At 44.5% G+C, this 16,553-nt stretch overlaps 1 protein-coding gene across 1 annotated transcript in view; it reads left to right on the plus strand.

The window, feature by feature from the left end:
- LOC119417840 (midasin) overlaps window positions 1-16,553 on the plus strand; it is a gene marked incomplete at its 3' end in the record, with an annotated part of 96,557 nt that overhangs the window by 15,244 nt on the left and 64,760 nt on the right. Inside the window, 9 exon segments of the mRNA XM_037685094.1 lie at window positions 756-917; window positions 1,002-1,133; window positions 4,986-5,121; window positions 5,668-5,831; window positions 6,401-6,532; window positions 8,795-8,933; window positions 10,388-10,653; window positions 10,742-10,897; window positions 15,816-15,917. Coding sequence (XP_037541022.1) covers window positions 756-917; window positions 1,002-1,133; window positions 4,986-5,121; window positions 5,668-5,831; window positions 6,401-6,532; window positions 8,795-8,933; window positions 10,388-10,653; window positions 10,742-10,897; window positions 15,816-15,917 — 1,389 coding nt within the window.

The raw sequence follows: 16,553 nt of genomic DNA on the forward strand, positions 1-16,553 counted from the left end.
GCTTTTCTTTCTGCAGCTGTGCAGCCTCCATGCCACACATTGATGCTCGAGCACAGGACGCTCTCCACTGCACACCTGTAGAAGGAGGTGAGGACTGAGCTTCCCAGACCAGCTCGCCTCAGCCGACTGTTGCTTGTTTCTGGTCACTGGCTCAGGACAGATTGTGTTCAAACAACCAAACAAATGCAGATTAAAGTGGTCCACTTCCCATGGTGGTTTTGATAGAGGTCTTCAGAGCATGTTCAGACATGTGTTTAGCACTATCCAAAGCAATCAGTTCACTCAGAATAGATGGTCTGAGCAAGTTCCTAGAGTGTTGGACACTGAGTTCAAGCCATAATGTGTCAACAGAGCTGATGCCAAAGTTAAATTTTTAGTTCAGTTGATTTAAAATGCCAATTCACAACAAACGTCTCAGTGATCTGTAGAACATAACATACGCAATAAAATGCCAATTAGGAAAAATGATCTAAGGAAGCCAGCAGATTGCGTTGAATCTCCATTCTGTTGCAGTTTTCTGTCCTGAGCAGCACACTGGCGACAGTGGAAAGGAAAAACTCCCTTTTAACAGGAAGAAACCTCCAGCAGAACCAGGCTCAGGACGAGCAGCCGTCTGCCTCGACTGGATGGGGTTTAAGAGGACAGAAAAGAGAAACAAATTCAGAATGGACATAAACAAAAGCACATTTCCACATCTTATTTTCATATTTAATGTTATTTGATTTGATAATATGCTTTTGTCTTTTGTGGCTCAGGGAGTAAACAGGGCGTGCAGGATGCTGGCGCGTGTTGAACCTCTACTCGGGGTGTACTCAGACCTAGTGCGGTACTACCTGGCTGTGTCTCTTGGGGTACATAGGAGCACAGGAAAACTGTTGTCTGTCCTGGCTAGCATCTTCACTGAGCTTGCTCAGAAGGTATGGATGATAGATGATTTGATCATTAAAAGTGAACGGAAAACTCATGGCAAAACTAATGAGTTGTTTTGATATCCTCCTCAGGGCTTCTGCCTGCCTCAGGAGCTGATGGCTGCTGGAGATGGTGCCACAGAGTTTCATGATTTTGAGAACGGTGGTATTGGAGAGGGTGACGGCACCAAAGACGTCAGTGACAAAATTGAGAATGAAGATCAAGTAAGGAATGTCCTGGACTCTTTAAAAGGGTTTGAGAACAGAACAGTGCTCTAATGACATTTTGCATCGTAAGGCCCGGCTCGGCCCACTCTGAGATCAAACCCAGGTTCTGCGTATTTGCATTTGGCTTACGGTCTACTTCCAGCTTGATTCCTGGAACCCAGAGACCTGGAAATCTGTTCGGGCCAGGCTGTTGGGGCCGATTTGACGTCAACATACTGTTGGCCTGTTACGTCCACCAATAACAAAACATTCATAAGGACACGGACTCAGAACACGAGGGTTCAATGTTCAATTTATTTAAAGGTCTTCTCTTCCTGGTCAATCCGCTGCAAGCAACAAAAAAAAAAGAAGGCCACAAACGGCCACTCCCCATGTCCAACACAAAAACACAAAGTATCAACAGAAAGATGGACCTGGTGAGTCGATCAACCAGGACCAAAAAAAAAAAAAAAGGGTATAGCAGCGGACCAACTCTATACAGGGCCGTCGAAGCCGCTGCTGGTACCGGACTAAACTAGAAAAAAAGCCTAAAAAACACCTATTGTAAAAGAAAAAGCAAAAACAGGACCACCTGTCCCACCAGGCCAAAGTTACAACAAAAATGTAGAGAAAAGTTAACAAAAAACTACCTTTTCCAGCTGAGACCAGCGGCTGTGGCCTACACCATTGACTTATCCGGGTGACAGGATGAGCAAGAAGAAAAAGAGCCAAAAACATGAGGGTGGCCAGAGAGCAGGCAAAAACAGAGGGATCCAAAGAAAAAGAGGGAGACAGCTCCTGAAGGCCAGCCCATTTATAGGTGGGCAGAAAATGTCACAGCTCAAAACAATCAAAAATTAATTAGTTAACCCAAAACCCAAAATATGTCCAAAGAACAAATGATAACAATAATGTGCCTCAGGCACATAACACCCCCACCCAAATATACAGAATGGGATTGATGCAGCCAAAAGGAAAACACATTGCTCATCAGCCCATTCGGATAAAAGTGGTCATGTCTTCATGCCTTGATTGGGTACACTGGCCTGGGGGTGGGGGGGTTAAGTTGAAGTTGAGTCATCCTCCAGTAACTGATCACTCCTTCAACTAGTGTGTTGCTGTTGGTTTATGAGAGAGGGCTCTGGTTTTGCTTCTCATGAATTGTATAGAGAACAAAGATAAGTAGCACGAGCTCAATGTCCTTTTTTTTTTGTCACAAATAATATGACTTTTGATATGATCCCCGCCCACATCGAGGCAACACTCTACTCAAAGCAAACACCACCATGGCTGGGATAGTCAGTCAGACTGGGGTCAGACCAGGCTGTGGCCTTACAATGCAAGAATGTCATAAGTGAGCCAGTACTTTCTGGTACTCAGTACCAGCACCTCTCATAAACCTGCTTCTGACTGGGTCAAATTCAGAGGCTCAGATGACTTGTGGAACAATGTTTGGATAAAAGTTAAGCACAAAGAGCCAATCAGAGGCAAAGTTGGGCTAATCTGATCTGCAGTACTGAGGACCGTAAAATATATAGTCTGTACACGGAGAGGATAGTTACTGTAAGTAAACCATAAATGTCTTAGTAAATTATGTCTTGGTTTAACTAAAAGTGATTGTTGTCCCCCATCACGGATTAAAGAGGGGGGGAATAGGAAATACCCTCCATCTGGTTGTCTATCCGTGAATGTTGTGAGCATAACTTGAAAAATAATTGCGATACCAACTTCCATGTTAGTTAGTGTGTGGCTTCATTTAGGCATAAGAATGTTTCCTTTTGAAGACTGGGTTTCCATGTCAAAATACAAGATGGCCACCACAATAATTGTTCATAATTTAACCGCGTAAACTGCATAACTTTAAAAAATAAGCAATATACCAACTTTCATTTTAGTATGTGGCTGCATCTATGTATAGGAAAGGTCATTAAGGACAGTTGGGTTGCCAGGTCAAAATCCAAGATGGCCACCACCAAATATAATCTGACCACCCCTATCATCGGAAGAAACTGTTTTCTAGTTTTTATATTGCTTAAAGGTATAGTTTTCTCAAATGACTGGGGTGGCAGAAGATTAATATATGGTCTCCAAGGCCATCATTGGCCACCCCTGGCTCCGCCCTTGCACCGTGTGGTGGATAAAATTACTCCTTCCACTCACCAGGATCAGTCACTGCATCGCCTCGGACAAGCAACAAAACAACAACAAACTACCTCTCTTCTCATACACAGTGTAAAGGGCCCAACATGCTCCATCCAAAGTCGAACAGTCGCTCACGGTCTCGTGTTTGCAGGATGTTCGTTTTCGCACGCACCTTTCAACCCGTCTTCCCACTAGGGTCTCCACTCCATCCCTGCATCCACCATTTGGCCGCAAATTTATCATGAAGAAAACGCCACACTTTTCAGCAGACAGACTCTTCAGTGCACGATGTGTGCACAATCTCCATCCAGGAGTTTTTGACCATTTGACTATTTTAGTGTGTTTGAAGAGCTGTGCAGCTGAATGTCTGAATTGCATTTCCACATTGACGAACACGTCCACAAACTTCTGACCACACAATACCTGGAGCGTACACCTGTGCGATAAACCCGGGCCTTGTGTCGAGAAGGGGCGGGCGAAGCTGCTCTGAGAACAAAATGAAGCAGTTTTCATCACACAGCTACAACGAGAGCTTGTTTCACCGCTTTGGATGGAGAATGCAGGGCCCATAACTCCTACCTACTTGAATATCTTGCACCAAACACATTAAGGTTTAATTACATTCCCTGTTCAATTTCAGTCCAGAAAAACACTCATTTCAAAATGACAAACATTCACTATTAAAATCCCTCAGTGACAGGAGACATCAGCATACTGCTTGTTTAACGTGGTGGAGCAACACATCTCTGTACTTGGACACTTGTGTCATCAGTCAGCTGTTGGCTAACATCATTTCCAAAACTCGTTGTTTTTTGTAGAGTGCGACTGTTGGAGACAAGTTGGTGACTCAGAATTGCAAGAAAATAATGTTCAGATGCATCACAGAGCTTTGTGTTCAGGTGGGCTGTGGCTGGTACACACAGCTGTGTGCTGAGTTCTGTGTCAGAGTAAAACCCAAATGTTTTAACCCACGATGCTCCACAACAGTAAAACAACACACTGCTGGCTTCAACTGCATCATCTTCACTGTGAAAATAAAATAGTGATGTAATCACTACACCACGGCCACACAATCCAAACAGATTTAAAATCAAACAGAACAAACATTAAACTAAGGAGAATCTCACCGTGCTGCATTAAATCCACTCTGATGAATAAAATCACAGAAAACAGACATTTTTCAATATTCCCATAGATGTCTCTGTCACTGATCTGCAGCCAGCAGGTGCTCGAAGACGAGCCCCTCTCTAGTTCCAGGGGAGTCCCCCAGGTTGCTCACGTCTGAGCAACTTGTTTTTTACCGTCCGTACGTGTTGCAGATCACTCTGTCAGGTAGGACCAGTCTGCTCAGGGAGGACAGCGTGGCTCTTAGGATCATTCAGGCACAGACCCCACCACCATGATGAGGTAGCGAATCACGGGGAAACCTGCGAACATTTTAGGACACATCGAAAACTCTCTTGTGAATGCTGTTCACCACCTGGTCTCCACCAGTCACAGCCCTGTGAGGTATTGATTTTAGAGATCCGGGTTCTGTCTGAGGTTCCTGTTTGGTTTGAAATGCACCAGGATTTTGTGTTTGTGGGAAAAACTTTTTGATATTCTCTAAACATACAGACTGTTGGTCCATGTTTTGTTTTGGGATTGTCGTCTCCACCAATGTATAAGATGGTTTCTCTATTTCTCTCATGTAATTGTTTTTTTAAATTTTTTTTATTAATCCTTGAGGTTGAGGACAACTTTCAGGAGGGTCAGGAGAAAGAAGACGAGCAGGACAAGGAGAACATCAAGTCAGAAGACAATGCCATTGAAATGTCAGAAGACTTTAATGGCCAAATGCACGATGGCGATGAAAATAAATCAGGTCAGTTGAATGAAAAGGGATCCGCCAAACTAAATCATATTGGGGCTGGGGCTCACTTAGAACCAGTTCTTTCTGTTTTCACCACTGAAACTACTGACTCTACCATAAAAACCAGTCTCGCGCTAAGAAAAAAGAGCTGGTTTTGTTCAGAGCTGGGGATGGATTGATGGAGATTAACCCATCTATCCAATCTCTTAATTCACTTGTTCCTGTTCAGGGTCAGGAGAAGCCTTAAAATAGTTTTATGTTTAGTCTCCTTTATTTATGTTAGAACCCCCAAAACACTTTGTTTCAACAATTTGAAAAAATAATTTTGCCATATATAAGCTCATTGTCTCATCAGTCTCAGGGCGAATGATGGTCAGATACCTCAGTGAACTGGATTTATAACCACAGTGTGAAAAATAAATCACCAGCTAGTGTTGAAATGTCCTGTTTGATTCTTCCTTTGTCCCACTAGCATCAAATACTATTTTCTTGAGATTTGAAATAAACACTGGAGCAAACCTTTGCTGACTGGTTTATTCTTATTCTGATCAATTCTAGATGACGATGAGGATTCATCTAAAGAGGATGAAGAGGAACTGGACAAAAAGATGGGAGACCTGGGAGAGGGTCAGACAGATGCTCTGGATGAAAGAATGTGGGGAGATGATGATGAAGAGGAAGAAGGAAGTGAGGAGGAGGAGTCTGGACAAGGCATGGATCAGGTATGTTTTCAAGTTTAGTACAGACCAGATGAGGACAGAGTCATGCTGGTGTAGATTCTCCTAATTGCAACTCGTTCTATAGAACCTTTATAACTTCTCACGGTTCTGCAAAGGGCTTTACGATTGACTTCCATAAAACAGGTTTAAAAAAATGTCCACACAGACCAGTTCTTTCTCCTCCCTCTGGCTGATCATAAATCACTCCTGATCTCTCCGATCATTCCTGCTCAGACGTGAGCTTTGAGAAATGAAGCAAGCCGTGTTGAACCAAAAGAGTCGTGGAGCAGAACTCAGCTGAGTTGACATGGAGCGCAACACATTAAATGTGTGACGGACGTCTCTTTTGTTTCATTTACTAAATACAATGAATTAACTCAGATCCTCCAAAGCTTCTTTTTGTGGACTCGCTCATATTCTCACTTCTGTACCTTCAGTTTTTTCTGTGGCAGAGTGGCCAACTAACGATGAACATTAGTTTATATGTACCTTGTTGTAAATATATTCAGTTTAATAGGTAAACCAGGTTTTGTTTAAATATTCAATTTTCTGTCTGCATATAAATCTCCAAGGGTGAATCAGAGCTGGTTGCCAAAGACGATAACTTGGACAAGGAGGACTCCAAAAAAGACAAGAAAAACCAGGACAAAGATGAACAAACTTGTGAAGACGAGAAAGAGAAGATTCATGAACAAGGAGATGAGGTAAGAAGGGGGAGGGGCTTGTCCAAACTATTGACGGGGAGGGTTAAAGATATGCCATAAATTTAAGGAATTAAAACATTTAACAGCTTGTTTGTTGTCTGTGTTTGTCTGTTAGCAAAATATCTTATGAACTGCTGAATAGATTTTACTGAAACTTTCAGGAAGTTATCATTAGCTGTACTTTTACAAATCTTTATCTTTTAGAGTCAAGCTAAGTTAAGTTGGCCATCACAGCCAATCAACCTCAGAAAACACAAAAATAGATATAATTCTGTCATTTTTACAGATACTAAGCTAAAAATTTGGTGCAGTAGTAGCTGAGCATCATCCTCAACACATATTCTGAGAGCTAACAGATCATGTGACACCTAGGCCTGTAGCGATAAACAATAAATCAATTAATCGCATGATAAATTAAAATTATCAACCTCCTTTTCATTTTTCAGCTTTATCGTTTCATCTGGTCTCTCTTTCTACTGTTAAGCTGAGAAGCTAAGCTACGAGCTAAGCTAACAGGCCGACTTCGGGAAAAACCTCCATCTTGTCGAAGCGCCAAAATTCACGGTTGAAACCTGTGCCTTCATCTAAAAAGTTGTTTTTCTCTGCAAAAAGAAGCTGAGAACTTGTTTACTGATATTTTATTAAAAGCTTTGTGTGAAAAAATGCTATTCTGAAGAGCTCAAACCACACCGAGCGTCCGCCATTTTGAGAACCGAAAAGAGACAGCTCATGTCACGTCAAGGGGCCTCCCTCTCATTTTTCTTAGAGACACGCTGCTCGCTCCCTCACTATCCAACCTTCAGTTCAAACAGTCTTATACTGCCATCCAGTGGTCGAAAAAGTTACTACATGCAAACCAAATTAACAAACATTTCTTCTTAAATTTGACAATAATTACTAATTATTGTCAAATTTCAAACAATATTTTTGTTAAACATAATAATTTCTGAGACAATTAATCGCCCATCAAAATTCGTTATCATAACAGGCCTAGAGACACCTTGTTATATTTTGTGACATCAAACTTAATGTCCTTCACAAGATTTGACCAAAACCACTCTAATTCTGTCCCTTCCCATCATCAGACGATCTTGGCTTAAAACTCTGGCATGAGAGTCGGCAGGTGACTTGAAAATAATGCTTAGCCTTTCATTTTATCTGTCTTTTGCAAAACCTGTCTGCTCAGCCGTTAAAATAAATGTTTGCCATGTCAATGATGTATTTTAAATAGAGAACGTAAATAAGGATGTGTAATGCTCCTCAGGTGAAAAGAGTTGGACTTTTAATTACTATTTTAAAGTGTAATTATAAATGAAAGTCAAAAGTGATGCTGGGTGTTTGAATTAAATCTAGTAACTAATCTTAGATAATTATTCATGCAAAGTTTTATAGTTTAAGATTTCTCCAGGTTAGTTAGCTAAGTAAAGCTGATCACCACTGTGCTAATGCTAAAACTAGTTTTTAATGAAGTGATCATTTTTCTAAGAAAAATGAACTGGGATAAGAATTGACTCCATAAACTAATGGAATAGCCACCAATAAACTCTAGATGTTAAACTAGAAAGTTCCAGGAGAAACTTTGACGGGGACTGCCACGTGGCGGCCATTTAAATTTTACATGACAAAAACGCCTACGTTTTGATATAGATGTGTGTGTATCTAAATATGTGGTGGTAGGAGGAGCTTGTTCAATGACATCCTGAGTTTTGTTCAGAGACCTCCACTCTTGGTCATGTGACCTCACTGTGGCAGCAAGAAGCTGTGTTTTTCAATGAAAAAAATGGCGTCTTTGTTAGCAAATTACGTTACCATGGTAACTCTAAATGCCAAAGAAAGTAATAGCATGCATCACGGTGCCGAGACGGTCATTTTGATATAACATTTGTAGGGGTACACATTGAGGAGAGCATGACCCATTTTAGTTGGATAATAAGGGGCTGCCTTCAGGCAGTCCCCAATGACTAAAAACTTTTAAAAACTGTTCCTTGCAGTTCTAGCAAATCCCATCCCATTTACAATCCAACCAATATTATGAATGAGAGGCCAAGAGGCAAATCAGTGTCCGAGCCTCATCACAGTTAGTATAGTACCACCTCACATAGTAACACATTCAAAGGATTTGATTTGATGCACAGAACATACTGGAGCTTTAACGGGGTGTTTCTCTCCCATCTTGATAATAAAAAAAAAACATTCACGGTCTATCTGAATAAGGTGGAGCCCTCTAAGTGATGTCTGATGTTTGCTTTTGTTGGTTTCTAGAGGGAGTTTGATGAGAATGAGGTGGACCCATATCATGGTGAACAAGACAAAAGACAAGAACCTGAAGCCATGGAGCTGCCTGAGGACCTCAACCTGGACCAGGATGAAGCTGGAGATGATGACGAGGCTGATGATGGTGGTGAGAACAAGGCATTTAATAAACACAGGCTTTCCTGCATTACTTTAGGTTTTAGGAACTTATAATTTAGTTGAGCAGAAAAAAACCTCAGCTAGCAGGTTTAAGGTTAAAGGTCACGACAAGACAATTAGAAAAAGACTGACCAAAGACTTAGAAGAGTTACACAGGCATGTTTCTGAAAAGATCATTAGACTGAGGTTTGTAAAATTTCATTTGAATGAACCACAGGAGTTCTGGAACAATGACCTTTAGACAGATTAGACCAATGTACAGGTGTTTACCCATAATGACTTGATGTTTGGTGAGACCTCACACCAGCTGGACATCTTGCAATCATTGAGTCGTTCATGAACTCCTCAGTAGATCAAAGGATTCTAGAGTCCAATTTGAGGCTGTCTGTCCGACAGCTGACACTTAAACCAAATTGGGTCGTAACACAACGGGACAATGACCTCAAACAGGTCTCTCTTGTAAATGAGCCCTTGTGACTCAATGTGACTAACCTGTATAAATAAAGGTTGAATAAACACAGCTGTTAATCTAGAACAAGATGGCTGAAACAGAAATTAATCAGTCTTCTGCTAATTCCTAAGTCGAGTCCCGGGGCAGCAGTTTGAGCAGGGAGGTCCAGACATCTCTCTCCACAGCCACCTCTTCCAGCTCTTCTGGGAGGACTCCAAGGTGCTCCCAGGCCAAGCAAGAGACGTAGTTTCTCCAGCATGTCCTGGGTCTTCCCTGGGGTCTCCTCCCAGTCGGACATGCCCGAAGCACCTCCCTAGGGAGGCGCCCAGGGAGCATCCTTACCAGATTCCTGAACCACCTCAACTGGCTCCTCTCGATGTGGAGGAGCAGTGGTTCTACTCTGAGTCCCTCCTGATAACTGAACTTCTCACCCTATCTCTATGGGAGAGTCCATCTACCCTGCAGAGAAAACTGATTTTGACCGCTTCTATCCACGATCTCGTTTTTTCAGTCACTTCAAACTTCATGACCAGAGGTGAGGGTAAGAACGTAGACTGACTGGTGAACAGAAAGCTTCTCCTTGCAGCTCAGCTCCTTCCTCACCTCAACGAACCGGCACAGAGCGTGGCAATGGTTTGGTCAAAGTCAAGTCCTCAATCTGATTATATTGTTGTGGTGGGACCTTAAGAAAGCTGATTAGAAACCAGTATGTGCAAACCTATATTAGCTGAAGCAACATTGATAAAAAGAGTGGGTCAAAATGAATCTACTACCACTTGAGAGACTGATGAACGTTCTACTGAAAAATACCACTGAGAGTTTTTACTGGTACAGGAGGTTCTGCAAGCTGCTGGATCAGGGACTACATAAGGTCTTTTGTTCTTGTTTTTTTATTAAAAATATGTTTTTTTTGGTGAGAAACAATTTATTAGTAGAACCTTTAAATTGTATTTTTCCCCTAGTTGGAGTTTAAATAAAGTTTATTTTTTCAGAAGAGAATCCATTAGACATCGATGAAACCATGAACCAAGAAACAACGGAGAAAGAAGAGATAAATGGAGGGGAGGAGGAACAGGTAGAGGAGATGGAGGAGAACCAGCCTGAAGAGAAAAATAACCAACCTGAAATGAAGGAAGAGGAGGAAGAGGAAGGAGGAGGTTGTAAAAATGAAGAAAATGAGGGAGAGGAGGAGAGAGAAGGAGAAAAAGAGGAAGAGGAGGATGTGACGGCACCAAATGACTCACAAGAAACATCAGAGGTTTGGATTGAAAGGATGAAAATTATTAATGCAACATAATCTATTAAGAAAAAAGGTTTTAATCTGAGTTTTTTGTTGGGACTTCCAGAAAGAGGCTGATGGTAAAGATGAGGATGACGAGCAGCTCGACTCAGCTGAGAGGAAGAGTCACAACACAGACGGTCAAACTGGAGAGGAGAACGTTCAGTGTGACTCAGCTGTGGAGCTCGCAGGGGAGGCGTCAGAGAGAGACGATGCTAAAGAGGTACCGCTCACAGGAACATTGCACTCACCATGGTAAACCTACCAACACTGCACTTTGACCGTTTTCTGAATGTTCTCCACACGTCTCAGAAAAAAGACAGAGGAGTTTCCACAAAACATTTCATTACAGGTTCACACGATAAAGAACATTTAGACAAACGTGGTATTTAACATTTAAAACAAATGTACATTTGCTATGTCTGAATGGCAATAAAAAAACAGCACGTTCACAGAAAACTTCAGAACAAGGAAACTTAGCAAAGAAAGTAAAACAAGTTGTATCCTGATGCATGCTCAATAATCCAGGTAGAAAAATCTAAAAAAGTTAAATCTGGTCCTCTGGACATTCAAAAAAACAAAACAAAGCAAATCAACAAAAACTGTAGAAACGTTTCGTCTCTCATCCGAGAGACTTCCTCAGTCTGAGGTGCTGTATTCAGCTCAGTCTCTTAAATAGCACCTTCTCAGAGTGGATCAACCAGTTTGCTGCTGACAACCAAAACCAGCTGATCACATGCTCAAGAAGGACCATCAGCCTAACAATGGATCATTAGCACACTGATGGCTGTTTACTGTTCACAGAGGGCTGAGTGATACTAGCAATCACAGCATTGTAAGAGGGGGACAGTTGAACCCGGAGGCCTCCACCCCTGTTTAACGATGGACGATTTCTTTTCACAAAGATGGCCTCCTTTACTCCTCTCTCAAACCATCGTTCTTATCTCTCCAGGATGTGAACATCTTCATCCCTGAAAGAGTGACCGCTGGCCTGGAGATGAGTGTAGAGCGCAGAGTCCTGGCCTGATGATGTTGATCTTCTGTGCTGGTCCATCCTTTTGGCCAGTGGGGAAACAAAACAGCCAAACTGTCCTCTGAACAGTTTCTTTTTGTTGAAATGTTTCATCTTCCATCTCAAAAACTTCATCAGTCCAAAGAGCCAAAACAAACTCAGTTGTATAAGTAGCACCTTCACATAGTGGGTCAACCAGTTTGATGGTGTGAGATGGTTTATGGAGTCCTGGATTACTGAGCATGAATTAGGATGTTTGGTCAATGGTGGAAGATGTGGAATTGGAAATACCCTCCGTCCGTCCGTCTGTCTGTCTGTCTGTCTGTCTGTCTGTCTGTCCATGTTATGAGCACCAAAACTTGAAAAGTACCTGACATACAGTAGTCTCTCGCTACTTCACGGTTTGTTTATTGCAGACTCACTCTCGGACTCACTCTTTGCGGTTTTTCAAAATAAGATTGAACATGACACACACATAGCTGATATATGGATGAGCTGCACAATCGGCATGGAATTTTTATTTAAAATAGATTATTTTAAATTAGAAAAAGCTTCCTCCTGCACCTCTGTGCAGCCCTTACTCAGGATAAACTTCCTTCTGCAGCTGAACAGCTGATCTGCGTGTAGAGTGGAGCAGTGAGTGTGGCCAAGAGCACTTGCAGGTGGCAAAGAGCAGAGTAGTCAGGGAGCTGAAATCATGACATTCTGTGCTCTTTTAGAGCGTTTAGAGTTTAGAAATATTGTTTAGAATATTGCAAGAGTGAGGGAAGGGTTTAAATCCCTTAATATTTATATATATAAATACTAAAATAAACTACTACTTACTACTTGTACTACTATTCCTACTTCACAGTTTTTCACTTACCACGGGGCTTCAGGGTACGGATTCCCCGCTATAAACAAGGGACTACTGTACCAACTTTTTGTGTATTACTACAATCTAGGCATAAGAAAGGTCACTATTGAAAATTGGGCTAACACATCAAAATCCAAGATGCCAGCTGCCATGTATGTGTGTGTGTGTGTGGGGGGGGGGGGGGGGGGGGGAGTGTCTTCAAATAATTTGGGTGGCCAAAGATTAATCTATGGTGGTCAAGGCCACCACTGGCCACCCCTTGGCTCCTCCATTGCACCTGGCAGTGTATAAAATTGTTCCCTCCACTCTCCAGGATCCGTCACTCTGTGCTGCCTCAGACAAGAAAAAAAAAACGAAAGTTACAGCTGTAACTACGGTTCTATGAATCCTGAATGACCACCAGAGGCGGTGCTTAAAGCACTGAATGATCATTCTTGCGCATGCGCAGGTCGAGAATTTATGCCAACATAGTCACGTGTGACACCGGTGAGTCTATATAAGCACGTGACAACGGTAGCCCAGTCCCTTAATCTTCTCGCGAAACGCTATGATTCCGAGGGACCGAGCGCTCTGGCGGTCATCCGAGATTCATAGAACCGTAGTTACAGCTGTAACTGTCATTCTATTTCATCTCTACTGACCGCCAGAGGCGGTGCTTAAAGCACTGGATATCGAATGCCAACAGAGTCCTGAGGAATCACACCCACTAGAAGAAACAAAATTTAAGTGTGCCCACCTTACTCAGACGAAGATGGGTGCTGTGATAGGATCCCTTCCAACGGGTGAAAGGCAGCCAGGTTTACCCTGTAGAACCTGGCAAAGGTATTTGGGGATGACCAGGAGGCTGCTGCACATATTGCCTCCAGAGTGACCCCATTCATAGCGGCCCATGACACGCTAACGCTCCTGGTGGAATGGCATCGGTACCCCTACAAGTGGCTGGCGGCCCTGCAGAGTGTACTCCTGTTCCACCACGTCCACAATCCAGCGCGCAAGGCGTTGCTTTGAAAGGGCCTGCCCTTTGCGAGGCCCTGCATAGCAAATGAACATATTATCAGACAGCCGCAAAGAAGCTGTCCGTTTGATGTACGCTTCCAGTGCCCGAACAGGGCAGAGAGGCTCGTCAGCACCATCTGCATTGAAGCGAGCAAGCTGGAGAGGCAGAGAGTGGGTCGCAGATGAGGCCACCTTAGGGAGGAACGTTATGTTAGGCCAGAGTGTAACACCCGAACCAGCCAGGTTCCAATGGCAACTGTGCTCGTGAACAGACGGTGCATGTAGTTCACCTACTCGTTTGGCCGAAGCCATGGCTAGGAGAAACGCGGTCTTCTTAGACAAGCACTCAAGGCTCATGTCCGTCAAGGGCTCAAACGGAGAAGACCACAGGGCAGCAAGGACCAGAGAGAGATCCCACACAGGCACGACGAGGCGTGTGGGGGGATGCAGACGTCTGGCGCCTCTTAGAAACAAGGGTGGATGGAGACCGGCCCTGAGAAAGTAGTGCCTGAAGGAAAGTAAGAATAACAGAAAGAGGACAGTGTACAGGGTCCTCTTGTCTGGCACAACACCAGTTGCTAAAGACCTTCCATTTATATGTGTACAACAGTCGTGTGGAAGGGGCCCTGGCGTTATTCATTGTATGTGCGACCTCCCTGTCATACTCTGAGAAGGTAATGACGGGCCCTGTAGTGGCCAAGCCCAGAGCAGGAGGCGACTGGGGTCGGGGTGCAGGAGCTGACCCCCCAACTCTGACAGGAGGTCCTTCCTGTGGGGACTGGCACTGCCTGCCAGAGAAAACCAAAGTGGGCAATGTGTCGTTTCCTGAGATGCAAACAGGTCCACAGCTGCCTTGCCGTACCTCTCCCAAATTACCCTCACCACCTCCGGATGGAGCCACCACTCCCCAGGTGGTGGGCGTCCCCGAGATAGAAAATCTGCCGGTCCATTCCGCACTCCTGGAATGTGGGCTGCCCTCAGGCTGATAAAAAGGGAGGCTGCCCAAAGTAAGAGGTTCTGGGTCAGTAGCAACAATGTCAGCGACCGTGTTCCACCTTGATGGTTGACATGAAAAACCACAGAAGTATTGTCGGAACGCACCAGGACATGCTTCCCGCGCAGGCCCGGGAAGAAGTGTTTTAGTGCCAGCCGCACAGCGTCCAGCTCCAAGGCATTGATGTGCCTCACCTTTTGCTGTGGAGACCACGTTCCTTGGGCAATCCGTCGCTGCCACGATGCTCTCTAACCTGTGGTGGATGCATCGGTACAAACAACCTCCCTCAGAGACGGCAGAGAGCCCAGTGGGACCCCCTTCACCATAAACACTGCATCTCGCCACTGAGCCAGTGAAGCGAGGCATTGAGGGGACACCAGCAACCTCCTGCATCGGTGCACTGCACAAGTCTGATCCAGCCGCAGGCTGTTGAGCCACATCTGTAGAGGGCACAGAGACAACAGCCCCAGAGGTACCATTGTGGAGGCAGCAGTCAGCTTGCCTAACAGATGAAGGTACGCAATGAAGGGGGGTGCACGGCCGGGCAGGAAGGCGGGCAGCATCTGTAGAATCCTGCTGACATGCTGTGGCGACGGGCAAGCCTGCATGGTGAGGGAGTTCATAGTAGTTCCCAGGAACGTGACCTCCTGAGAGGGAATTAAGTTGCTCTTCTCCCAGTTCACACGAAGACCCAATAGGTCTTTGTGATCGAGCACCATCTGTTTGTCCGCAGCTGCCTGAGCTTGTGTTGGCGCACAGATCAGCCAATCATCCAAGTAGGGCAGGATCTTCAACCCCTTGACCTGCAGAGGGTACAGGGCTGCTGCCACACACTGGGTGAACACACAGGGGGACAGAGAAAGACCAAATGGAAGAACTCTGAATTGAAAATGCTTGCCCTGAAATGCAAAGCGGAGAAACTGCCAATGGTGCTGCGCAATCGGTACATGAAAGTATGCATCCTTCAAGTCGACCAAGGTGAACCAGTCGCCTGGAGAGACTGCCTGGAGCACTTCTCTGATGCTCAACATGTGGAAAACACAGATCAAACACGCATCAGAACTGGTTTCCATTCTGGAAAAAGAATGGTTTGAATAAATGAATACAACAGGAATGCCCACGATGATGGAACCTCCTGCCTGTCCATGTTCCTCTGCTGGAGTGACAACAAACAATGAGATGTACTTCGTAGTAAAGTTAGCAGGATAATGATGTCAATTCTGTTAATCAGTTTTAGTTTTTACTGAGATTTTATTTATTTTTTGTTTTCCCTTCTGTTTTAGGAGCATGGCAGTGGAGCGGCTGATGCCAGCCAGTCAGAAGGTCATGAGTCAAAGCTGATGGCTAAGGTGGCTTCACAAACACAGACTCAGAGCAAAACTCAGGTACTGCTAACCTCTGAACACATGAACTTAAGAAAATCTTTTGAATGTCTTCATTTCTTTTCAGTTCTATTTCGTATAGGCTTCGCCCTTTAAGGCTGTCGCTGGTGGGTTTATCCCGTCATGCAAAGCATCGCACTGAAATAATTAGTCCAAGCCCACCTGTTGTGTGGGCCCCACCCGGTCCGTATACATTACGTTAAGAGCGGGTAATCAGCTCCCATTTTTCTTCAGTAAGCATATAGCACTGAGTTTCAACAACGATGTCCAGAACCAACGTCATCCGCCTGTGTCCGTCCTGCAAGGCCGGCTACATGTTGAGTTTTGACCGACACGACATCTGCGAAGGATGCCTGGGTCCCCGCCATGCCGACCTCGCCTCCTCCTGCCACCTCTGTGACCTCCTCCCCCGGAGGAGAGGCAGATGCAAGCAGCCTTGTTCAAGGCTAACGTCGAGGAGTGCCTCTCCATGGCGGGAGACTGTTCGCTGGATGACGCCATTGATTTTTTCAACTCTGGCTCTCGGAGCGAATCGGATGGTTCCTCCGGGACAGGCGATGTCAGCAGCAGCCCCACTGCTCATTCCCTTCTGGAGAGCGTGGTGTCAGGACGAGGGGGGGCGAGTGGATGCTCACCCCC

Source organism: Nematolebias whitei, chromosome 12, assembly GCF_014905685.2.
Source record: "Nematolebias whitei isolate Nwh7 chromosome 12, NemWhi1, whole genome shotgun sequence".
NCBI classification, from domain to species: Eukaryota; Metazoa; Chordata; class Actinopteri; order Cyprinodontiformes; family Rivulidae; genus Nematolebias; species Nematolebias whitei.